General features: G+C 38.6%; 1 protein-coding gene across 4 annotated transcripts in view; it reads right to left on the bottom strand.

The window, feature by feature from the left end:
• The window catches only part of LOC144035808 (glucocorticoid receptor-like), a 67127-nt gene that overhangs the window by 5829 nt on the left and 34324 nt on the right, over positions 1-26974 (bottom strand). For 3 of the 4 annotated variants that reach the window (XM_077545758.1, XM_077545761.1, XM_077545760.1), the window contains exons 3-9: positions 14107-14279; positions 12254-12280; positions 10722-10838; positions 6990-7262; positions 3426-3570; positions 2290-2420; positions 600-757 (exon numbers count right to left, since the gene is read on the bottom strand). In XM_077545758.1, coding sequence (XP_077401884.1) covers positions 600-757; positions 2290-2420; positions 3426-3570; positions 6990-7262; positions 10722-10838; positions 12254-12280; positions 14107-14279 — 1024 coding nt within the window. The remainder of the gene's footprint in view (positions 1-599; positions 758-2289; positions 2421-3425; positions 3571-6989; positions 7263-10721; positions 10839-12253; positions 12281-14106; positions 14280-26974) is intronic. The other variant, XM_077545759.1, reaches the window with a different exon arrangement.

Here is a 26974-nt window from a genome sequence, read left to right on the forward strand (position 1 = left end):
AAAGGAAAGTCTCAATATTTTATCATATTTCCCACAAGTGACATTTAACCCTGGATAATCCAAGAACCCTTTTCTTCTTTGGAAAATGATGAATTACACATTAAATAACTGCTATAAATTCACTGAACACCAAAATATATGTTTTTTCAATTTATTCCCTAATTTAAGATTAGGGCGAAATTTGACCCTTTTGGGATTTAGGGGTATCATTTCGAAAAATCTGAATAACAAAAACGGTCAGTAAACTATTTAGAATTTAAGAAAATCAATCAAATACACAGCTACATTGAACAATATCATTTTTTTGTTTTATTTGTTGCATTTTAGATTTTGAATGTACAAACACACTTTGGCCAATGGAAACAAGAACACAGGGACAAAATCACTGCTGGGAAAAAAAAAAGAAGGTCTTTGTTATTTGAGTAGCAGAATTCATGGGGGCCAAATTTGACCCCGTGGGTTCTCCAGGGTTAAGTAAGCCACTTTTACAATAATAAAATACTACTTATGGCTACAAATGGACTTTTTAGATATTTGACATACTGATCGAGTGTGTTTGTCTCAATGGACACGGCGTGTGCACGCGCGCGCTCGCTCACCCCCTGCATGGAGTCCAGTAGCTTGGTGAGCTGGTAGAAGCGTTGCCAGTTCTGGCTGGTGTTCTCCTCTCGCTTGACGATGGCTTTTCCCAGCTCCTTGATGTACGTCATGCGGATCTCGTCGAACACCGCCTGACTCTTCAGACCGTCTTTCGGCACTGAACACACACGCGCGCAAAAACAAAAACAAACAAAATCGGCCATTTGGAGGTGAAAGCTTCATCACGTGCGACAGTAAATGGAATCTTCAAGCAAGTGTTTATTTGTTTGAAATTCCAATGTGGTAAAAAAAAAAAATCCAGCAGTTCCTCAGCACCACATGGGAACCTTGCAGCTGGCTCTGATTATGCTAATGAGCTGCCAGTCAACAAAAACATGGCCCCCTCGCAATTTGAGAACACAACACAGGAGAGGATTAGCACGCTCGTCGCTCACTCCAGCACAACTGAAATGGACTTTTCACAAGTCCAGACCCGTATACGACTCGGCCCGGCATGCGTGACACATGATTTTCAATGTGTTTCCGAGTATCAGGTGGGGAGATGATTGTCGCCCGGCTGGAACGTTGAACAATGAAATGATGAACAGGCTGAGAGGGAGAAAGTCCAAATATGCCATATGCCTATGTATACATAATATGTATTAGAGCTGTCAAACTATGACATTTTTTAATCAGATTAATCACATTAGAATCACGATTAATCGCTTAACTCATTCACTGCCATTGACGACTATAGACGTCAAAAATTCATGTTTAGTATTTCTATTAGTTTAAACAAATTTTCATTTCATTAAATTTTTTATAAAAACCGAGATTTTTTTTTATTGTACATTTATAACAGATATAAAATTATCATGCGATTAATTACGGTTAAATGCCCCCTATTTTTATTTTTTTTTAAATTAGGCCTGTCAGGCGATTATTTTTTTTTATTGTAAATAATTACATGACTTCACTACCTAACTAACGATTAATCTGTTCTGAGTTAACAATATTTTTTTTCTTCTAGGTTTTCATACTCTTGTTAGCAAAAGTGGATATATATATTTTTTTAACTAATAGAAATAGTTCAAATGCATTTCTGACGTCTATAGCCGTCAATGGCAGTGAATGAGTTAATAAAAAAAAGATTTTTTTATCAACATTTTTTCCCCCGTCAAATTTGAAGAGCACCGGTTATGTGTTACTTCTTTTGACATTTAATGTTATGAAGGCGTCTTCAAAATTTTTAGATCCACTGCAAAACGCTCATCCTCCTCTTTTTCTAATCAGTTAATTGCTTGCATAATTGAAAATTTAAAAAAAATTCTTATGAGAATCAATTTTTTGGCACACCCATCTTTTATTTCCAACATTCATCTGGTTGTTCTTTTTTAGTTTCAGTGGGGGCGGGGGGGATCCCTGTCCCACATCAAGCTTGCGACAAGTGACGTCACTCGTCATGCATCCAACGGAATTAACCCGGCAGCCAATGAGAAATGATTCAAAGCGGTCGTGACCTGATATTGTCGGCCTGCCTCGGGGAGCGCACGGAAATAGCTTTGGATTCGGCACCGAAATGTCATTCTCCTTTCTCGGTGCATCCAGACGCCTGCCAATCATTCCCAGCAACGCGTTCTCACCTCTCATCATTTATCATTTGTGTTCTTTGTAAGCGTAATGTTGGCGGTGGCGCCACGCCATAATTACCTGTGCTGAGCAGCAGCAGAACTTTCATGCACAGGTACTCGTCGTAGGACACCTCCAGACGCACAAACTCCGTGCAGATCTTCAGCATCTGCTGGCATTGCTCCGTCATGAAGGGAAGCTTCATGCGATCTCTGAGCAACAACAACACAAAAGACGGAACAGTCACGCTTCTTCTCTCATCATGCGTTAGAAAATAGAGCAGGATACATTCCCCCCCCCCCCCCACCACAAAAATTAAATCAATAATAATTTATGTCTTAAAAGAGATGCTACAAAGTTTTTATGTTTTTTTTTGGACTATGATTAAGTCACATTTGGTTTTCCCACAGCCCTAAAAATTCTGGTTAAAACAAAGTCACAAATTTAAAAGGAAAAAAAGAAGAAGTTTTTTTTAAAGTATATTTTCTACTTAATTAAAAAAAAAAACACGTCTTGAAAAAAACAACAAATGGAAAAACATACTACTACTAATTATTATTATTGAAATAAAGATTTTATGTTTTGGCTGATTGGAAGGGAAATACTAATCTATTATTAACTCATTCACTGCCATTGATGCAAAAAAATCAATATTAATACTATTTCTATTAGTTTAAAAAAATTCCGTTTTTGTTAATAAGAGTATGAAAACCTAGAATATTTTTTTTTTATTGAACATCTAGAACAGATATAAAATTTGTGATTAATCGTGAGTTAACTATTGAAGTCATGCGATTAATTATAATTTTAAAAAATTTAATCGTCTGACTCCCCTAATTTTTAATAATCTTTTTTTTTAATTAGGGCCATCAGGTGATGAAACTTTTTAATTATAATTAATCACATGACTCACGATTAATCACAAATTTTATATCTGCTCTAAACGTACAATACATTTGTTTCTTGGTTTTCATACCCAAAAAAGTGAAACTAATGGAAATAGTTCAAATGAATTATTGACTTCTACAGCTGTCAATGGCAGTGAATGAGTTAAAATAAAAACAGACAAAATTGGTATCCCAACAAGGGAAAGTCGCTTTTGTTTTGTATTGGTTGCCATGGCAACGCTCCCATTATCGCGCTTGCGACTTATGTAAGGCAAACGTGACCCGGCGGAAATGAAAATCGAGGCGCTAAGCAGCCCACAAAATACGCACTGGTTGATGACGAGGTCGGGGGCGAAGCACAGCATGCTGCCATTGCACTGCTTGTACGACCTCCAGCCCAGACTGAACGACATCAGGAAGAGCCACGAGCACTGCAGCAACGTCATCTGGTCGTCCAGGTGCAGGTTACGGAAGCCTGCCGAGGACAAACGTCTCATACAATCAAAACAAACTTTTTTTTACATACAATAAAAAAAAATAAAAAATAAAATAAATAATAATAATAAAAAAAAAATATATATATATATATATATATATATATATATATATATATATATATATATATATATATATATATATATATATATATATATATTTATATATATATATATGCACACACACAAACACCAAACGATTCATGTCAAAAGAAATCCTTTCAGGACACATTTCGTTTCAAAGTGTGTTATGTAAGAGCCGCCCCTACCAAGAGGCGACCTTCACTATCGCTGTGGCAAACTGCCAGCTGGGACAATACACACAGACAATACACACACACACACACACACACACACACACACACACACACACACAATGGGAAAAGGGTGAAGGAGCTCATCTTGGCATTTATCCTGTGTGGACAAGCCAAAATGTCGCCACAATAGAAGAGATCTGTGCCACCCACAAGGAAATGAAGTAAAAAAAAGCTCATGTTACGTTTTCATCACAACTTCTTTTTTTGAAGTGAGGGAAATGTGAACTGTGGTTATTGTGGATCTGTATTAGCAATCAAAGGCAGCAAATCCTCAAGAGAATATTTGCAGCGATTAGCAGGTCATGTGTCTGCTTTCTCATGATCAGCGCACGCCAAAGCACTACTTGTCGTGGTTTGGCTCTTTCTTGCCATCCACATGCTTTGAAAGTCAGAAGTCAGCTTTCAAAGGAGGGTCCGGATTTTTAACACTTGTTACATAATTGAGTTGTGGGGTGGGGGATTCTCTGTCAGAATTGATGATTGGTAGTTTGTCATGTTTTCAAACTAGGCCTTCAAAAGGAGAGTTTGAATACCAAGAGAGTCACAATTTTTAAGCCAAAACTCAGCTGTCAGAATGTGTGACCTCGGATTTTAAAGTAGGGTTTCAAAGGGGAATTTGGCTTCTAAGAAGGGTAGCGGTTTGTTAAACAGCTATTGCAAAATTAAGTAGAAAAATTCAGCTGTCAGAATGTGTGACCTCGGATTTTAAAGTAGGGTTTCATAAGGGAATTTGGCTTCTAAGAAGGGTAGCGATTGTTAAACAGCTGTTGGAAAATTTAGTTGAAAAATTCAGCTGTCAGAATGTGTGAACTCGTTTTTTTTTAAAGTAGGGTTTCATAGGGGAATTTGGCTTCTAAGAAGGGTAGCGACTGTTAAACAGCTGTTGCAAAATTTAGTTGAAAAATTCAGCTGTCAGAATGTGTGACCTCGGGTTTTAAAAACAATTATGGTTTCAAAGGATAGTTTGGCTTCAAAGCACGGTTAACAGCTGCTACAAAAGGGAGTTGAAAAATTCAGCTGTCAAAATGTGTGACCTCGTTTTTTAAAGTAGGGTTTCAAAGGCGAATTTGGCTTCTTAGAAGGGTAGCGGTTTGTTAAACAGCTATTGCAAAATTAAGTAGAAAAATTAAGCTGTCAGAATGTGTAACCTCAGATTTTAAAGACAGTTAATGTTTCAAAAGATAGTTTGGCTTCCAATCACGGTTATTAACAGCTGCTACAAAAGGGAGTTGACAAATTCAGCTGTCAAAATGTTTGACCTCAGGGTTGATTCTGAGCAATTCTTGTGGTTGTGAACAGCTGCAAAAAAATTCAGTTGAAAAATTCAGCTGTCAGTAGCGTGACTTCGGATTTTAAAGTAGGGTTTCAAAGGGGAATTTGGCTTATAAGAAGAGTAGCGATTGTTAAACAACTGTAGCAAAATTGAGTTGAAAAATTCAGCTATCAAAATGTGTGACCTCAGGTTGATTCTGAGCAATTCTTGTGGATGTCATGCAACTACTTTACTTGAAAACCCCTTGGAATACAAAAAACGGTGGAGGGAAAATCCCCACCTTGGTCAGCTGCTGCTGCTGTGATGATCGCTAGTAGACAAAAGGAAGCTTATCTTGGCCTCATGAATGGATCTCCTGCGTTACCCATGATGCCTCAGAACAAATGTGAAGTTCCTCATCATCATTAGCTATCGTCTTGAATGCCAAACTTCACTTTCTCGCATTTCACTCAACCACATTCATCCATCCAATTTCTAGATGCTAGCATGTCTCCTCACTGGTGAGTTGTATAATAAAAATAATTGTAAAACAACAATAAATGTACATTTTATACTGTATATATAATACAATTTGAGGAATTTTATGTAATGAGTTTGAAAAATCTATTTGAAAAATAAAATATTCATTCACATTTGAATTGCCGTATTTTATAATTGATTCAATATACTCTAATGAACCAATTACCTGAATTTATTAAAAGGAATAAAAAAAAAATCAATGTACATACCATACATGTACTGTATATACAAAACTATTTAATGTGATATTTTAGTACTTACAATAAGGACCATTGACGGCTACTGACGTCCAAAATTCATTTGCACTATTTCTATTAGTTTAAAAAATTTTCCCCACTTTTGTTAACAAGAGAATGAAAACCTAGAAAAAAAAATATTGTACATTTAGAACTGATATCAAATTTATGATTAATCGTGGGTTAACTATTGAAGTCATGCGATTAATTAGTTAATAATTAGGGGCGTCGGGCAATTAAAATCGTAATTAATTGCATGACTTCATGAGTTAACTCACGATTAATCCCAAATGTTATATCTGTTCTAAATGTACAATAAAAACATTCTAGGTTTTCATACTCTTGTTAACGAAAGTGAAAAAAAAATGTTAATGTTAAACTAATAAGAAAATAGTTCAAATTGATTTTTGACGTCTATAACCGTCACTGGCAGTGAGTGAATGAGTTAATACTAAAATAAAATTGTATAAAATATCCTAATGTGTACAATACTAATGTTAAATGTATATATACTGTAACTGTACTAATTTTTTTAAATTTTATCACCATAAATCAATTTAAACATCTTAATTTTTTATAAGTTGTATTTCAAATTTCATTCAACCATCATGTAATAAAACCAATGTATGCTAAATGTGTATATTATTTTTAAAATCTTCTTCAAATGTTTCTTTTTACAATAAATCAATTTACCAATTTAATGAGCTAAATGGATGAAAAAAAATACATAAATAAATGATAAAGTTCAATTTAAAGAAGAAAACTTTTTGTTGGTTTTAAAAAATGTATTTAAAGTAAATTAATGTTAAACTTTATTTTAATAATAATATAAAAAGGGTTCATTCTCATTTTTAAGATCACACCGTTTATGAAATACTTTTTATCGCTTTTTTGGAAAAAGAAATGAACAAAAAGCTTAAATGAAGGCAACAGATATTGCTTGATGAAGTACATGCTGGGAAATAATTTTTTCAGTTTGTTTTTTCTCTTCCGACTCGGTGGGTGTGAATGAGAAAACAGACGGAGGGACGGGAGCGAGCGCAGGGCTGGCTTACCTGGCAGCGACTTGGCCCACTTGACGGCAGAGATGACCTGCTGGCCGCCGAGCTTGTTGAGCGTGCTCATGAGGCGCGAGGACGTGTCGGGCAGCGTGCCGTCGTAGCCCGAATAGATGATCTCGGGTTCGATGGCCTTGAGCACCGACAGCATGGCGGGCATCAGCTGGGGCATGCAGGCGGGGATGACCGCCACCGGCATGGCGGGGGCCGGCTCGGGCGTCACTCTCATTCTCTCTCCCGCTCTCCTCTGCAGCTTCTTTTTCTTCCTCGCTGCTCAGACATGACAAGATGGGGTCACTATCACTTCATTTCACCAGAAACAAGTTGATGGGCCTTTTTACGAATCTGAAGGCCGATAAAGCCGGTATCTCACGGAGCGGTGAATGCTGGCGAACGTAGCAAATTTGGGGTTTTCATCATGACTTGTAAGATGTTCACAGTTTCAAACATATTCAGTCAAAATTTCACTTTCTGTGAAGATCTTTTGAAACCTTTTACAAACGCATGCATTTGTCGCTCAGTGAGATACAAGATACTTTGAGTTATGGAGTTCTTTAAATTTCTACTTTTAAAATTATGATGACTGGGAAAACCTAACTTTCTTTATTTTTTTTAAATAAAATTAAAAAATATGATAAATTAAGAAATAATTGGAAAACTTTACAGATAACTAACTTTCTTTACTACTTAATTGCACAGTTTTTAATTTATCTTAACACATGCTAATGACCCTGGAAGCTCTACAATTTTTGTTACATTTTTTTTTAAACAAAGCTGTCAATTTTTTTATACATTTAAAATTAAAAAGTTTGTTTTATTTTATTTTTTATTTTGACACTAATATTTTCTCTTTCACTGCAAATGAATATCGGCTTGAAATATCAGTTATTGTCTCTTTAACTACTAGTGTTGTTCCGATACTGTTTTTTGGCCCCAGTATCGTCAGATGCTGATACCATACCGATACCTACGTTTTTTTTTTTCTCAACATGAAAAAGCTATCCTGCCATTGGTTCAGAGCATTCAAGGGCCAATAGAATATCTTGGCTCGGCATGCAGTGAACATGTCACACATCAGTGACAAGATGCTGCATCCAAAGTCCTATATTAGCATCGGAATTAATGGTATCGGCATTATCGGGGCCTAACACAATTTACTACTAATAATCAGTATCAGTGGCCTTGAAAATACCATAACAGTCTATTACTAATACGTAGAGTTTGTGAAAAAGGTGTTAGGGCTGCAAGTCAACTAACAATTAGTTCAATAATCAATTCATCTGTTATTAAAGGATGAAACGGATTAAAAAGACAATTTTTAATTTCCATCCCATTTGTCAAAAACGAGACATTATTTAAAATTGACAGCGTAGAAAATGGACAAATTATTTAGGAACATATCAGAAAATTTAGCTAAAAATGTTGATCATTATATTCCAAAGTAAAAAAGACTCAGTCTGCTTTCATGGAGGACGACACAAATTTACTGGTGAGAAGCTGAAATTCAGACAATTTTAACAGTTTAAAAAATGTAAAAAAAAATCAATTCATTTGTTAATTGATATGTATATTAGGGGTGCACATGTCTCAGCTGAACGACAGAGCATCAAAACTGCTGTGGCAGTCCAGGTTGAAGGCAGCTGAAGATTGAAGGCACGCACGTACGTATCAAAGAAGATGTCGGATAATAACAAGCAAGAGTCCACAAAGACTTGGACGGGTGGGGCTTAATGGGGGCCTGGGTACATAAACAGTATACCGAAGACACATTTAGTTCCCCGTACTGCCTCGCTATCTCTCCCTATTTGTAGTTCCTCTCCTCTTGCATGGTTTCTATGGCAACTAATAGTCATACTGCAAGAGTGATATGATGTCCATCAAATCCCTCACGCAGACACTGCAATGACGACGTCGCAAGTCCCGATGGAACATGACAGACTTGTAAAAATTGCTCTTTATCAGCTTCACTGTACATCCAGCCACTCTACAGCACAATTTCAAATCAATCACATCAATGATCCAACAGCCTTCATTTTTTTCCCTTTTTTTTTAAGGCAACAAAATGGCCTCATTTAAAATACTGATTGGTGAGTTTTAGCGGTTCAGCATAAGTGGACTGAGGCGGTCGCTCTGGCCCTCAATCAGTTCAGTTAATTCGTCATCTGCCCTCGGTTGCTTTACGGGTCCTCAAACAGGAGCCGTGTTATCTCTCACGGTTATTTTGGATTCAGCCGGGTCTTGTTACCGCCGCTTTGCAGAAGGAGGTGCGTGAACACGCTGAATGGCGGTTGAGGTGCGCCCGATCATGTTACCAAAGTGCAAAATGTGTTTGGACAACAGTCTGTGGCGGTCACAGCGGCCTCCCAAAAGGTTTTAGACCATATTTGCATAATACTGCCTAATAACACATCTCTGAGTCAAAGAATGCCAAGAAACAGCAATTCAACTTCATGGGCCACCTTGAAAGTGGCAGAATGAACCAGCTAGCTAGCTAACTAGCTAGCTTAGCTATAGGGTGGATTACATAGCAAAAGGAGGTCATTTGACATTTGACTATTTTATATTTATGCCTAAAAGTTGTTAGCTTGTTGCCGGCAAATCACTCATGCTACCACGCACGGCAACAAAACGAAGGCCACGAGTCAACTTCAGAATACCAGCTAGCTAGCTAACTAGCTATCTTAGCTATAGGGTGGATTACACAGCAAAAGTAGGTCATTTGACATTTGACTATTTTATATTTATGCCTAAAAGTTGTTAGCTTGTCGCCGGCAAATCGCTCATGCTACCACGCACGGCAACAAAACGAAGGCCACAAGTCAACTTCAGAAAACCAGCTAGGTAGCTAACTAGCTAATTTAGCTATAGGGTGGATTAAGCAAAGGGGGGTCATTTGACATTTGGCCATTTTATATTTATGCCTAAAAGTGTTTTCATGACTTTATTATTGCAGCTTCCAAACATGGTTGTCGAGTATCGACTTTTATCACATTTTGTCAAATTTTGACTATTGTAACATTTGCTTTCACATCAAATGAAAGACCCCCCCCCCCCCCGTTGTCTTTGTCCCCAGTTATTATTCTTAGCCTTTTTTTGTTTTTAGCATCATTTAAAAATATATATATATTGTTACATATGCGGCTTCATTACTGAATCGATGTTCCGAATGACGTTCAAATTCAGGTGACGTCCTTCGCCATAAGAACAGAACTCCACCCTAAAGCGAGGACGCAGTCTACCGTGTTTTATGAGTAGAAACTAAAGCAAATTACATTCAATAACATTAAACTTCTGCTAAACATTTCCATGTTGATGTGGCCACTTTCCAAAAAAAAAAAAAAAGTGGATGTGTAGGCCAAATCGCGCCTAAAGAAAATGTATTATTTTAATTAGGACTGCAACCTACAAGCTAAATTTAAACGGCTTGCTAACACATTTTCAGAAATAGGCAGCTCCCAATTGCTTGTTCAATTTCACAATTGAAGGCTGAGCAGGCACTCATCAGACCTACCGTACTTTTATACAAGCAGTTAAATAAGTTGCTTTTCCAGATAAGTGCTAAATGTTTCAATAAAAAAAAAAAAAAAAGTGCATTAACCATTTTAAAGGGAAATAAATTGCTTCACACATTATTATTAATTGTTGCTGTGGTGATAATTAAATGTCATTGTGAATTACATGAATAACATTGAAATTAAAAAGAGGAATGAAAAAAAGGCTAAGTGTTACCTTCCAAATTCATTCCAGCCTGAAGGCATTTGCGGAAGCGGCAGGCCGGACAGTTTTTGCGGCGGATCTTATCGATGATGCAATCGTTCCTCCCAGCGCACAGGTAGTTGTGCTGGCCTGTGTGTGGGGGGGGACAAAAAGAAAGACGTCGCTATTAGTCAACATTCGCAAGCAAAAGAGTTAGAGGAATTAAGCTCTGTGACGTCTCGTGTCAAGTGCCCAATGTGGTCAACTTCAAGTCTGAACATGACAAAAATCACACACGCCAAGTTTCAAAGTGGAGGAACGCACCCTCTCCCATTACAAAAAATGAATTCAATTCACCACAAAACGCTGTTTAGCAGAAGGTGTGGAATTTACAGGATGAACACGTTTGCATGCAAGTCCATTTACAGTAAACGGACGGGGTGACGAGCAACTGCCCGCAACTGCTTGCAAATGGTCCAAATTGCGAAAATAATCAAACAGCCTGCAAACCTATGAATGATAGTCATAGAAACCCACAGCAAGAACAGATTGGTGCCCATTTTCGATGAGGCGCACCTGATAATTTGGTGACAGTAAGTAGACTAGACTTTAGCATAGGACTGGCACAAAAATAAAATGTGTTTTTTGCAGTAGTTGCTAGCTATTGTAAACATGTCTCGTAAACCACCCGTCCAGCATTGGGCAAAATTACAACTCACATAAACATTTGGATGTAACAGAACATAAGAACAACAGCTTTGAATAATCCGGAAGACAAAACTCGATTTAGCAAATTTTCAACGATTTGATCTTGCGAGTGAAGTCAACAACAGCTTTTGCATCAATGTAGTAAGCCAAATTCCCCTTTGAAATTCCTACTTTAAAAAAACGAGGTCACACATTTTGACAGCTGAATTTTTCAACTCCCTTTTGTAGCAGCTGTTAACCGTGCTTTGAAGCCAAACTATCCTTTGAAAGCATAATTGTTTTTAAAACCCGAGGTCACACATTCTGACAGCTGAATTTTTCAACTAAATTTTGCAACAGCTGTTTAACAATCGCTACCCTTCTTAGAAGCCAAATTCCCCTATGAAACCCTACTTTAAAAAAAAAACGAGTTCACACATTCTGACAGCTGAATTTTTCAACTAAATTTTCCAACAGCTGTTTAACAATCGCTACCCTTTTTAGAAGCCAAATTCGTAAACGTTAGCAAGCTGCAGTGAAGCTGCTCATAAACATTGAGTTTAGCACATTGACCAGAAAGGCGGAGGGCATGAATATGCTATACAATTAATTCCATCTCAATTAGATACACAAATCAACTTCAGCAAGCAGATACGTAGGCGTTGAACATACAATTAGCTCAACACGGGGCTGCGTTCTGATGCAAATCCCGGCAAGAGCCATAAAATGCTTCATCAGCAAAAGGGTTGAATCAACATTTTCATGCGATGCCAGGAGACGTGGCAAAATGTGTTCGCAAGCAAGCATAAGGGAGATCATCATCATCATCATCATCATGGCCACGACCATTATTACGATTAAAAGTTGCGTTTATTTACCATCGCTCTTTTGTCGTGCTCGCCATCCTTCGCCAATGAGAAAACGGCCGGAAAATGTTGAGGGCAGGTGGTTGTTTGACGAGGGGTGGGGGAGGGGGGGAGAAAAACAACAAAAATAATAATGATGTAACATTTTGCTGAAAAACTAAAAATGTCCAACCCTTCAGTTTAAAAAAAACAACAACAACAAACACCGAACAGCATTTCAGGCAAAGGCCCATCAAAAAATCATTTTGATTTGGTCAAGGGTCATGTGGTGTACACATATTGCGATAATCCGTTTCCATGCTCAAAATTCAGAATTAGCCTTAGATTAGAATTCGGGTCCCCATTCTTAAGAGTCCTTTTGTGGCCGTACTACTATCAGGAAAAAAAAAAACGGTCAAAATTGTTCTATGTGAATTGCATCCTATATTTCGTAACATTTTGTGTTAAAGTTTCATACTGCGGCTAAGTAAATAATCAAAAAACAAGATCCTGCTTCAACCGGATTTATTCAACTTTTTACTGCTGCTGAGACCAGAACAGCCAGAGGGGAAAAAGTCAACACCCACCCAAATTTTTTGGACAAAAATATGTTCTGTGCAGCCCCACTGGTCTAAATATGGTTAGTGGAATATGAGTTAAGCAGCACAATCCAGCCGTTTTTATCCATCTCAGGGGGCGGCCATTTTGCCACTTGTTGTCGACTGAAAATGACATCACAGTTGCTCAGGTCTCTGGTAACAACCAATCACAGCGCAGCTTCAGAAAACAGGTGAGCTGTGATTGGTCGTAGCCTGAGCCGGTGTCATCTTGAGTCGACAGCAAGTGGCAAAATGGCCACTCCCTGAGATGGATAAAAAATGGCTGGATTTTGCTTCCACGGCTGTCACATTGGCTTGGAATAAGCAAGGAAGCCGATCAAGGGCAAGCCTGAACCTGGATCAGTCAATCGACCCCCCAACGTCTTCTACACCCTGAGGGTAAAAAATGTCAACAATTTAATAATAATAATAACAACAACCCTTTTCTCTTCTCCAATCTGCAGTTGGGTAAATAAACAGCAACTCATTCACTGCCATTGACGGCTATAAACGTCAAAAATTCATTTGAACTACTTTTTCCCACTTTTGTTAACAAAAGTATGAAAAAACAGATCTCAAATTTGTGATTAATCATGAGTTAACTAGTTAAGTCATGCGATTAATTACATTTAAAAATTGTAATCGCCCGACGCCCCTAATTTTTAATAATCTTTTCTTTAAAAAAAACATTATTTAAAATAAAAAAATAATACTTGATTTGATTTTTTTAAAGAAAAGAGTATTAAAAATTAGGGGCATCAGGGGCAAATTTGTAATTGTAATTAATCGCATGAATTCACTAGTTAACTCACGATTAATCATAAATTTTATATCTGTTCTAAATGTACAAAAAAATATATTCTTAAAGTTCTAGGTTTTCATACTCGTCACAAAAATGGGAAAAAAATGTTAAAAATTAAAATAAATAAAAATAGTTCAAATAAATTTTTGACGTTTATAGCTGTCAATGGCAGTGAACGAGTAGTGAGCTCACATATAACATATTATTGTCAAGAAACGTTGACTTCCACTTTAAGCCTCGTTAGTTAGCATGTCCAAGGCTGCATCCCTTCGCCCTCAGCGCCAACGACACGCTCAACTCAAGCCACTTTTCCACCAGGCGGGACAGTTCAGTCGGCCAGACGCTAAGTACACTTTCGCGCTGCTTGTTGAAGAAATCAATTTCCCTAATCAATGATTCAACAAACTCCAAGAAAGCTCAACTGCAGCGCGTCTTGGAAAGGAGGCGCGAGTGTGCAGTTTTGAATGCAGCAGCAGCAGACCAACCTTCCACGGCCCTCTTGAAGAAAACCTTGCAGCTGCCGCACGTCACCACCCCGTAGTGGCATCCCGAGGCTTCGTCCGAACACACCAGACACACTTTGTGGGCCTGCCCGTTGGCTTTGGGTTGACCCGGCGCCACGCAGCCGCTGGACTCTCCTCCTGTCCGGGCTGTCGGGCTACAAAGCAGACAGAGGAAGAGAAGACTTGAGAAAACAGATTGATGTTGCGTGCAAGCATGTGTGACATATTGGAGAGCGGCTAGTGGAGATGTTATGGCGTTGTTGCTAGGAGACGTGGCACATTGGACAAACGTGAATGGAAGACCAATAAACATGTTCACCGTGCTGCGGTTGCTCATATTGAGCTTGTCTTTGACAAAAAAACTGAAAATATCATTCACATCTCCATCTTAACTCTTTGACTGCCAAAAACGTTAAATAACGTTTAGTAAAATCCTATGGAGGAGTGCCAAATACGTTAAAAGACGTTTGTTTCAAAACAGAGGTGAAACTAACCATTTTCTATTGTTGATTACTGAAAAACGGAATAAGGTAGAAACAAACATTTTTTTTCTGATGAAAGATGAGAGTCCAATCTCTCATTTGGTTGTGTGTTTCCATAGTCCAAACACATAATTTTCTGTGGACCTTGAAAGATCAGTCAAAATGCTTAAATCGGCTGGCACCCACGGCATCCCTTTTCTGGAAACGTCTGGCAGTCAAAGAGTTAACAACCTTAGAACAAGCGCATCGACAGGAACATCAAAAGTGAATTCATATGAAAGAAGCGCAATGATTTCGCGGCATGTTTATGTCTTCACTATTACACAGAATTGAGAGGGAAAAGCAACCGATTAGTTTCAATGTTCAATGGAAAAATGTTTCTCGCATTTTATTTCCTGATAACCGTTGCACCGTCGAGTGCTTTGTGCCAAAATAAAACGTACTAATACCAAGCAATTAGTTAGGAGGTTAGCGATGCAGTATAAGGCTTCAGAAAACAGCTGAGCCATGATTGGTCGTTAGCTGAGCAACTGTGATGTCATTTCACTGATCTGAATATATGACTGAACAGCTGATAGGCCAAGACTTTTGAAGCCGCGAGGCCGCCATATTGCTCCTCCCAAGAAACACTTCTCAGCATACGATCCTTAAACACGTGTATAAATCATATACTTAATGTTTACAGGAGGAAATTTGTATATTTTTTATTAAGAAAATGGTACCTGTAGTTCAACAAAAGATGACTCTGCCAAATCTAATATTGGGATCTAAGGAACTGAGTGATAAAAGAAAAAGGGGGTGTTCAAAGCAGCACATACCATCTACTTGTTTATTTATTTATATTTTTTAACCTATTAAAAAAATAGTGGCCACCCCTCCACAAACCCCTTCCCGGCCCTATACTAACTGTCTCTGAGCTGTATATGTCTAATCTGTATGTATATTGACAAAAATAATTATATTAATAATAATAATAATAATAATTAATAATATATGGATTTGACAGTTATACAGTAGTCTGCTTGCTAGATGACAGGAGCAAGATGGCCGCCCTGCACTGGCGTGTATGGGCTATCGGCTATCCAGTCATATATTCAGATCCGTGTCATTTTCAGTTGACAACAAATGACAAAATGGCCGCCCCAAAATGGCAGTGGGTGCATTTTGCTGCGTCATTCATATTCCACAAAGGCAACATTCATCAGAATGCTGAGTAAAAAAAAAATTTGAGGTCAACTTCCTCTTGAAGTGGTTCATCAGACGTATCAAGACAAATTTGAACATTTTTTTCTTCATCACTTGAAAAATCTGCTAAGGTGTTAAAAAGCGTAGCCGCTGACGCTAAATCTCATGCAAAGCCTCCAAAACTAGCGCACAAACGTTTGCCGCTACCCCAATTTACAGGCAAAGTGCCAGCATACGCTGAAAAAGAATGTCAGGTTGAAGGTATGCATTTTGTCAACGTCAATCAAGCATTCATCGCTATGCTAACCCTGAAAGCAATTTCTGAGCTGTAATGAGAATGTTCTGTACACGTTGTGGAGCTTGATGATGATTTTACATGCGTGCCCTGATACTGATACAGCACATACACTGCAGCTCGTCCCTAGCGACCGGCTCATTTCATTATTCATGTACATAGCGCTCGCGTACATAAATATTCAATCACCGCGGTGACACCGGCCAGCACCTCACGCCGACTCGGAAGGACGTGAAGCGGACGGCGGCTAAAGAGGGCGGCCTTGGAGCAGGCCCAGTTAAGAAGGTTAAGTGTGGCTTACTTAGCAGCCAACTTGCCCGCCGGATCACTCTTAAGCACACGCAGCCAGTCGACGATTGCGTTGCCAAGAATGTGACAATATACAACTGCTGTAAACAGATGACGGGGGGAGGGGGGGGCTGGCCGTGCTCATTCCGCAAGTTTGGAATGAAGAGTGTGACCTCTTCCTTGCATAACAGGGATTCAAAAAGCATGTCAAGTTAACCACAACGTGGAACAATTGTCCACTTATAAGAACTTTGGATGCATCCAGGAACACCGTGTTGCATTGGCAGGTTCTGGCATGGACACGGGCGCAAGGATGGCATTAATTAATAGACACGGTGTTTGTTTGTTTTCTTGACGCCGCACTATAACTGCCCTCTGAGTGACTGGTGAGCAGTCCAAAGTGTACTCTGCCACAAGTCAGCTGGGATTGGCGACGGTTCACGATGACTTTGAAGGGCACACAAAAAAAAAACTGGGTGTCCCAATAATTGCATTACTCATTTACCGGATCTCGTCATGATTCAGGTGTTCACTGACAAGTCCAATGAGTTACAGTAGAGAAAATAACATGAGTCATTTTTTTTTTCCACTACGAACCAGTTTATACAAGTCCCCAAGAACCGCAGACCGGCAACCAGGGTGAGAGTTTGCTGGTGGGAAAATGCTACAACAATAAACGCAAATTCACTATGTATTTTCATGTGCCTGTAATAGCAGCACGAACACACCATAAAATTAGGGATAGGCCGACTATCGGTGCCGATATTGGGCATTTTGACGGATATCAAAATATAAAATTCTGACGGACGATAAAAGGTAAAGCTAAAACCATTTTTCTCAGGAAACTATTTATTTAAATGTTCAGTTATTTTCGTAAGAGATGCTGCTGACCCTGGGAACCTTCTTAACCTTTTGTTTTTGTTCGACATTAAAACATATAAATGTGAGAGATTTAAGGTATTTTGGAAAAAACAGCTATGGCATTTACTTCTTTAAGTTTCCATTTATTTTTTTTATTTATTCCATTTTTTAAGACGTACTGATAACCTTGGGAGCTTCCTGAACATTTTTTTAGAAATTTAAAATGAAGCATTTGTGTAAGATTTAAAAATATACAGTATATAGACATTACCACAAAGTCAAGATTGGCATTTGTATTAAAAACATTTTTAATACAAATAATAGCCCCCCCCCCCCCATTTTTTTAGAAATTTAAAATGAAGAATTTGTCTAAGATTTAAAAAAAATATATATATACATTTTGAAAAGTCTGAAAAATTGTTCAATTAGCATTAATGCTTTAAGACATTACCACAAAGTCAAGATTGGCATTTGTATTAAAACATTTTTAATACAAATAATAGCCCCCCCATTTTTTTAGAAATTTAAAATGAAGAATTTGTCTAAGATTTAAAAAAAATATATATATACATTTTGAAAAGTCTGAAAAATTGTTCAATTAGCATTAATGCTTTAAGACATTACCACAAAGTCAAGATTGGCATTTGTATTAATACATTATTAATACAAATAATAACACCCCCCCCCCCCAAATAAACGTGAAGCCACATTCTTATCTAACTATATCACCAGCAGTGTCCTGAAATGCAGCAAAAAGGCACCAAGCAACAAATACAAAGTCCGTGTCCTGAAATGAGGCAAAAAGGCACCACGCAACAAATACAAAGTCCGTAAATACCTCAACGGAACGCAAAATCAAGAGTCGGTCGCCACATATTGATAAGATTCGATTCTCGACTGTGGAGCAGACATGCTAACCACTACACCACTATGCTTCGACATTCACTCTTCTGTCCAAGCAAATTGTGGCATTTGAGGTGTTAACTGTACCATTAGAGCTGTCAAAATTAATCAATTAAGCTTTATGTGTGTTTAGCGTTAACATTTTTATTTTGAATTCATTACTTCATAACAAAGAGCAGAAGAAATCCACAAGAGGGATTTACTCTGTGTGAAGCGCTATATGGATTTGACAGCACACGACAAACATAACAGTGTACATGCTGGCAGACTGCGCCTTGTTTACTCTCTTTCTGCGTCAATGGAGAGGCTGTGCAAAGACAACGTTTGCCACTTGGGCTTTGGAATGAAAGCTACAGTATATGCTAGCTAGATGAAGTCAGTCAAGAGAGCGTGGGACATTCAAGTAAACAACGCTGCCATAAAACAATCTTGTTATAAAAAATTAAGATGTCTGGCAAGACTTAAACTTTGAAGCCCCAAATGTTAACGCATACAAACCGGGGTGGACATATTTTAAGTTTGATTACCCAAAAGCATATTTTGTGAAAGATGTGCTCTTTTCTAAAGTCAGCTGTGGATAACTTAGCTGAAATTTTGCTCCTGTTTCTGCTTTATTTCGGTTTGTTGGACATTCCAGTTGGCGTGACAGAATTCAAACGTGTTACATTTCATTCCATTCCGCGTCTGTTTGTGCCTTATGCAACAAAGGAACCGCCAAATGAAGATGTACTGCTACCTTCGATCCTCATGTTAGCCAACTGGCTAGCTGCCATGTCTGCCATTTAAAAAGATGTATAAATAAAATGTGTAATGTTTGATGGTGATTTTATGTTACTTGATTTTATGTACTTCAAATGTTAAAATGGAACTTGGGGACAATTCCGAGCTTACGTCACACGTCAAAATGGCGGCCCTACTCTCCCTAGCTCTCCGCTGGTTGAAAAACATTGGATTTTGGATCATTGTAATTTGATTTGTGAAGATAATTTTGATTTCAAAATGTAATGAAGTGTTGTTTCGCTACTATAACAATCTGCCTGCAGAGGCAAAAGTGTGATATGAAGAGAAATCGGACATAATCGGTCTAAAATTAGATGAATGTCCTTACAAATAGCCAATAAGGCACTTCAATCAAAACCTCATATGTATACAATTGAGTTCTTAGGCCGTCATCTGAATATTGTACATTATGTTAATAATGTTAAAAACTGTTCCATAGAAAATTCAAATGTGCCACATGCAAGCTAAAACATGTCAAAAGACTAGCATATGGCACGTTAGCTAGCACGTAGCTGTGATGGTTTGATGTCATTTGCATCGATCGTTTCAGCGATATGGACGATTATAGTGATGTTTAGCCGATTTTGATGTACTTAAGCCTTTTGTTTGCCCTGTTGCTAGGAAGCATTCACTACAAAGCATTGTGGTCTTGGCTAGCCTCCACTTGGAACTGATAATGTAGTTTCCATCATGCTATGGTTGAAAGCGGACAACAACTTTTCAGCCTGATTTTACGAGAGATTTGTATGATAGTCACAGGTAAAAGCAATACAAAACGTTGTTTGGTCCCACCGTATTGCGGAATTATCAGAAATGCATTAGCTAACAGCGTTAGCTTCTTTAACTCATTCACTGCCATTGACGGCTATAGACGTCAAAAATGTCAAAAATTCATTTGAACTATTTCTATTAGTTCAACATTTGTTTCTACTTTTGTTAACAAGAGTATGAAAACCTATATTTTTTTATTGTACATTTAGAACACATATAAAAATTTGTGATTAATTGTGAGTTAACTAGTGAAGTCATGCGATTAATTACGATTAAAAATTTATAATCTTTAAGTCGCGTCAGGCGATAATTTTTTTAAATTGTAGTTAATTGCATGACTTCAATAGTTAACTCAAGATTAATCACACATTTTATATCTGTATTTCTAAAAATAAATAAAAAAATCTAGGTTTTCATACTCTTGCTAACTAAGGTGGAAAAAAATGTTAAACTAATAGAAATAGTTCAAATGAATTTTTGACGTTTATAACCGTCAATGGCAGTGAATGAGTTAAGAAGTGCTTACTCGAATGCTCGACAAGGTTATCGTCGTGAAGGGAAATTCAATCGGGATAGTCTGCGAAATCCAAGTTCAATCATTGGGCTTGTGGTTGAAAGAAAATGGATGCAATGAATCGCCTTGATGACAAGCACAGATGTCGTTCTAATCAGGATACGTGACAGGAAGTGAAAGTGATCATGGCGTTTCCTCTATTCATTACGACTTGGTTGCGACACAATGTTTGTGAGTATGAAAGTGTCAGAGGTCCCTCTATCAAAAATGCAACGGCACATCGCACGGAAACTCATTTCACTCTTTTACTGTACTTTTTCCCCCTTTTTTTTTTTTCAAGCTCTTCATTCCTCGGCCTCCTCTCACTTCCTCTTTGTGCATCACAACAGTCTCCGTCCCACCATCGCCCCATCTGCCAGGGTTACATAATAATATTAGCACGCCGCTCCCTCCTCCCACTCCTTCTCTTAGTGTATAGGCTTTCAGCCAATCGGCAGCGGTCGTGCATGGAGGAGGTCAGGCGAGTCATGGGATTATCCAACTCACCTACACGGAGACAAGCACACTCGGATTGCTTGTTTTTTTCGTGCGCGCGTGTGTGTGTGTGCGCGTAACGTTGAGTTCAGAGTGGAAGGGCATTGAGATAAAGCTTCCCTTGTTTTCAGAGGGCCTTCATGTGATCGTACCATGGTCCCGACCCCCCTCGGCCCGAGCGTCCCTCTCATCCGAGTACCCGCCACTGTCGTTCCAATGATCATTCGGCGTCATCCATCTTTTCCGCCTTTTGTCCTCCCGTGACGCGGCACCTTAGCCATTATTGGGAAGCACTCACCCAGCGTGGCGGGTAACGCATTCTGCGGATATGCCGACTCATTAAAGCAGCAATATGTGCTCATGTTGCCTCAAATTAACCTCACCGGCTTTGTAAAAAGGTGAAGTGTCCAACGGCGGGCTGCCATGACAACCGCGGAGAGCTTTTCACGGCATGACGACAACACCAAAGTTTTTGTGGATTTTGAAACACATATTAATATTAATGGACCTATCTTAGTACTTTCTTTGTGCACATGAACTTGAGGCACATTAGCATCTTTTTGACCACAAGAGACTTTCGATATGCTATATATTAGCATACTTCTGTTGGAATTAAAACATTTGATCCACCTCAGTAGGTTTCTGATATGTTATGTTAGCACTTTAGCTACCTCATTACATACTTAACAATGCTGGATGTTAGCATACCAACAGTTAGCCTGCCAGCACTTTTACAATGACATGAAGTTGCTGTCATGTTTGCAGACCAATTAATTCAATGTTAACTACATTAGCGAGTCTTTTGACATGCTGGCCAACATGCTATTAGTATACTGTTAGCATTATCCACCTCATTTAGCTTATGACACACATTATGTTATCATACATAATGTTGGCATGTTCACATTTTATGTACCTCTATTGTTTTGCTAACTACATTAGCGAGTCTTTTGACATGTTGGCCAACATGCTAATATACTGTTAGCATTATCCACCTCATTTAGCTTATGACACACATTATGTTAGCATACATAATGTTGGCATGTTCACATTTTATGTACCTCTATTGTTTTGCTAACTACATTAGCGAGTCTTTTGACATGCTAATATACTGTTATTATTATCCACCTCATTTAGCTTATGACACACATTATGCTAGCATACATAATGTTGGCATGTTCACATTGTATGTACCTCTATTGTTTTCTGGCATGGGAGAGTTTAACATACCAATTAGTCTGTTAGCATCTTATCTACCTCATGAGGCTTCAGACATGCTTGACTGATTTGACGGAATGTTGGCTACCTCATTGGGCACCTGCCATATTAGCATTAGCTAGTGTTCCATAGGCAATACGTGTACGTGACATTGGTCTATTAGCATCATATCTCCCCAAATAGCCTTTTGACGTGGTACATTTTAACATATGTATCGATACTGTTGACACCTGAGCCTTCTGCCTTTGTGGGCTTTTTGTTAGAGTACAAAATGTTGTCATGTGAAACTCAAAAAGCTTCTGATATGATTAAGAGTTTAGGATACACTGTTGGTATGTTAGTACACTTGATATACCACCTGATTATAATTTTAGGAGAAGTTCAGTTTATGTTGAAAGGTTTAAAAAAAAAAAAGGTCAGTCACTAGTCGTAATTTATTTATAAATGTTCAGTTCAGTTGCTGGTGGAGGAAAGAAAAAGTATTTGATTGGTTACATGTGCCTTTCACAGCTGCTATGATTCACTTTTCTCCTTTTCAATCAGCTAAATGTTTGGCTTTTTACTAAGGATGCTCAAGGACCCGTCACAGCCAGGGTCTCTTATTTTAAAATCACTTTCCAGCAGACAATCAAAAAGGTCCTTAAATCCAGGTAACACGGGGCAAGATCAAAAATAATGAGGCATCTCGAGCACTCTGACAATTGCGAGGCAGCATGTGTGGGAAAAATTCTGCGGTCAGCGACAAGGGGGTGCGAGCGCAGCCGTTGAAGTTGGCAGAGCAAGAGTTGGATTGAATTGAACTGCCTCCATTTTGTGAAGAAACACATCAAGTCGAGTTACCAGTCATTCATAAAAATCGAATAAAAAAGAGCCAAGGTTGTGACGTGGCCCACTTGGATGGATTCATTAAAAAATGAACTCATGGACCCGTCCTAAGCCTCAAGGGAAGTGACATTAATTTGGCCAAGACAAAAAAAAAATGCCTTCTTGGATTCAGAAGAAAAAGGAAGACTGGAGCAAAGACATGTCATGTTTTGAAAGTGCAAGTGAACAAGCCGGAGGCAAGAACTCAATCTCTCTGTTTATTTGCTTCCAGTGGCTTCATGTTGTGCAAATTGTTAGATATTGAAGACAACACTGACAATTACACTCTGAAAGAAGAAAGCAAAGATAACGCCGATGATGGGGGTTGAAAAACGAATACCGCAAAGACATGATAAACTTGATTTCAGTCATGCAGCATTAACAAGACAAAGAAAGATTTCTTATTTCAATAATGTCGCGTGTCCGAGTGGGGGGAGGGTATGCTACTGGATAGTTTTTTTTTAAGCCTCTGTTAAATATAGAATATATCATAAAGAAGACAAGCGGGCGTCCACTGCATATGTAAACGTAACTGTACGTGTCTTGATACTTGAAATCGTGCACGTACGTGCGTCCTTCATACGCGTGTAGCCGGGAACCTTCACTTGCTCCCCTGCAGATCCAATTTGCTGCTGACACGTTGTGTCTTTTAAATCAGATGGATGGCCGAGGCCTAAGGCGCACAGCATCCATTTCCCCTAGTGTCCTTATTAGCTTTCATTTACTTTTCACTTAGCAATCTCCCTGCACACAAAACTATCCATTGCCTTTTTTTGGCGCCATGACGAGCGCAGCAATAGAAATGTAAATAACGACAAAAATGTTACTATTGTATTTACTGTCGCCAAGAACGTGATTGCATTGTTGGTGATGAGCCACGGTCAGCTTTGGTCTCATGATGTCAACATGAACAACATGAGGAAGTGAACCGTTTCACACAAATTCTAATTTCGCCAGCAAACTTTTTCATCCATTCATGGAACAAACACCTGCTGTGAATGTTGCCGTTGTTTGATGTTCTCGAACAGTTGGACGTGCATTCAAAAGTTTAGGGAAGGTGAAATGACGTTCAGCTGTAAAGTTTAAACCGTATATTTTTATGTTCTTCTTCTTTTTTTTATACAGTGTATATCGCTTTCCAGAAAATTAATCACCTTCCTCAAATAGAAGAGAACGAAAAAAAATTGTATGCAGCCCTAACTGCTGAACCACGTTGCTGGCCAAAACAGCAAGACCTACAAAGCACAGTGTCTGTCAGATGAATTAAGGTTTCAGCTCAACACAATCTTAATGTAAATGCACTTCTTTCATATTTTAAAAATGGAATTAAAATAATAGTACTAATTAGGGGTGGGAATCTTTGAATGTCTCGCGATTCGATTCCGATTTTTGGGTCTGCGATTCGATTCAGAATCGATTTTTCGATTGCAAAAGATTTTTGCTTCAAAATGATTTAATTGGCAAAAAGGAATTGTAATGATCTACTGCAGTCTGACTCGCTAATGCTAATTAGCGCGCTACTCGCGGCACTTTTATCACTCAAAAGAACGGCTCCACACTGCAAAAAAACAACTTTTATTGGAATAAGTTGATCGTGACTTTTTCCTTCTACTCTCTAATGTGGCTACAACTTAACAGTGTATTAGAACGCGTGGAACCACACTGCCCCTAAGTGGCCAAATTTAGGAACAACATGAACAGCGCTCCCAATAAAAGGCACACACAGACAAAGGCAAGACAGTATAAAATAATTTAAATAAAATCGATTTTGGGACATTTAAAATCGATTTTGAATCGTACTAAATGAGAATCGCGATTCTTATGAGAATCAATTTTTTGGCACACCCCTAGTACAAATAGTAATGCATCAGATTTAGCGCTTTTCTTTCTTGAAACTCAAAGACACTTGCCGTCAAGGCCTCTCCACATCTGTAACAGAGTGTCCAAACCGCTTCCGGCCACGGCTGTAATGCAAATGGAATAAACAACCTTCTTGTATAAAGTTATTCATTGAAAAGCCTCAGCGGTTCCCATGCCAACTATCACATGAAGCAAATTCATGTGATGCAGCCATAGGGAGCCACCATTTATTGCGCTATAAGGTTTCAACATAACGCTGCGTGAGGACACGGGTCCATCAAAAGTGATGATGGATACATGCAGCAGCCACGACGGAAGTTTATGCTGTCGTGAGGTCGACCAGGCTAAGGGAGCCTTTGCTAAATTTTTGTGTCTCAACTGTGAGGGTGGAAAACAAAACTCGCACACAAGCGAGTGGGAGTATTGAAACAAACGTCAGTAGTACAACAGTGCTGGCTAAGGCTGACTAATGGATGGGCGCATTTACATCCTCCCACCATCACTGTCTGTACATAAATTAACACAAAGGACACTTGCAGCACATCACATTACGACACTAATCCATCATTTCACAGTTCACACAAGACAAAAGCAAACAATAATGCCCGTTTTTGTTCGACACTGTCAACTTTATTTAAAGAGAAAAACGGACCTAGCTAGATACAATAGCTAGTAGGGGTGGAAATCTTTGAATGTCTCACGATTCGATTCCGATTTTTGGGCCTGCGATTCGATTCGGAAACAATTTTCGATTAAGAAAAATGATATGATTGACAATGATTTTTGCTTCAATCTATAGATGTGCAAGGAATTGTAATGATCTACTCCCGTCTGACTCGCTAATGCTAATTAGCGCGCTACTCGCGGCACTTTTATCACTCAAAAGAGCAGCTCCACGCTGAATTTTTTATTTTTATTTTTTGAAATAACTTGATCGGGACTTTTTCCTTCTACTCTCTAATGTGGCTACAACTTAACAGTGTATTAGACCGCGTGGAACCGCACTGCCCCTCAGTGGCCAAACCGGGTACAACATGAACAGCGCTCCCAATAAAGGCACACACAGATAAAGGCAAGACAGTATAAAATAATTTAAATAAAATCGATTTTGGGACATTTAAAATCGATTCTGACTGGTACTAAATGAGAATAGCGATTCTTATGAGAATCGATTTTTTGGCACACCCCTAATAGCTAGCAATAGAGAGTGTTGAAGAAAATAATCTTTTTCTCCGCTTGTTCGTTTTCTTTCGGGTAGAGAGAATGTTAGTTAGCCGAATGCAGGCTGGAGATCGATGAACAGTTCCTTCGAAGGTTTTATTTTACAGAATATTCCGGACACAAGCGAGTTTACAGAACATGAGATAGATAGCTAGATAGCTAGACAGATAGACAAGACAGTACAAAATTGAAATTATTCACAATCACCCATGTCTAGTACGCGTGGTTTAAATTTGGTAGCAATCGGACAAAATCTCTCTGAATAGTAAACCACTGGAAATTGTGAAATGAAGCCAAAAGTGGCTGCTTCAAAGCAAAGTGAGCAACTTCCAGTTGGATTATTCAGACTTGTTTGAGGGTTTATTGGGGGTAGGCTAATCTCAAAGTTCTTTACAGGGTGGATTTGGAAAAACTGAGCCCATTTCTGGGGCTTTTGTCCACCGTAATGAACAGCATATCCCACATGCTCATGCTTTTCATCAACTAAATGTAGATCAACTACATATTGTGTGCGTAATCCTCCTCACTAACAAACAAACATGACCTCCTTTGGCTGAGGTAAAAATACCATTAGGACATTGGATTAGAGCCCTTTTAAACTAACAGTTATGAATGGGTGGGTGTTTAGTATTCTAGGAAGTGTCTCGGGGAAAACCGATTGACTGTCTATTTCCACACCTTTTTTTTTGGCCAGAAATAAATCAAATCAAGTAGCGTCGGACCAAATGAGGGTCACGCAAATGGCTCGGACCAAAAGACCAGGAAGCAAAATCTAGCTCGGACATAGGCTGGAAACCAAGCGTGAGTTCTTTTATTCTTGCCTGTCAAAAGTCCAAGTGCATGAAAACAAAATCAACAGTCTCACAACACTTAATTTATTCAGTAGCCGTGCAACGTGATCCGCTAAACGTGTGACACGGCCATGAGACGGTTTCTAATGGACAATCGGTGATGCGATATGGCTCCATTGAGCACGCGGTCATGCTGGAAAAGAACATCAAGCTTTCTAATTTTGCCATCATTCTGCTTTTCACATGTTTTACTAGCGAGACATTTAAAATGGTACAATGCTAA

Source organism: Vanacampus margaritifer, chromosome 16 (genome assembly GCF_051991255.1).
Source record: "Vanacampus margaritifer isolate UIUO_Vmar chromosome 16, RoL_Vmar_1.0, whole genome shotgun sequence".
In the NCBI taxonomy this organism is placed as follows: domain Eukaryota; kingdom Metazoa; phylum Chordata; class Actinopteri; order Syngnathiformes; family Syngnathidae; genus Vanacampus; species Vanacampus margaritifer.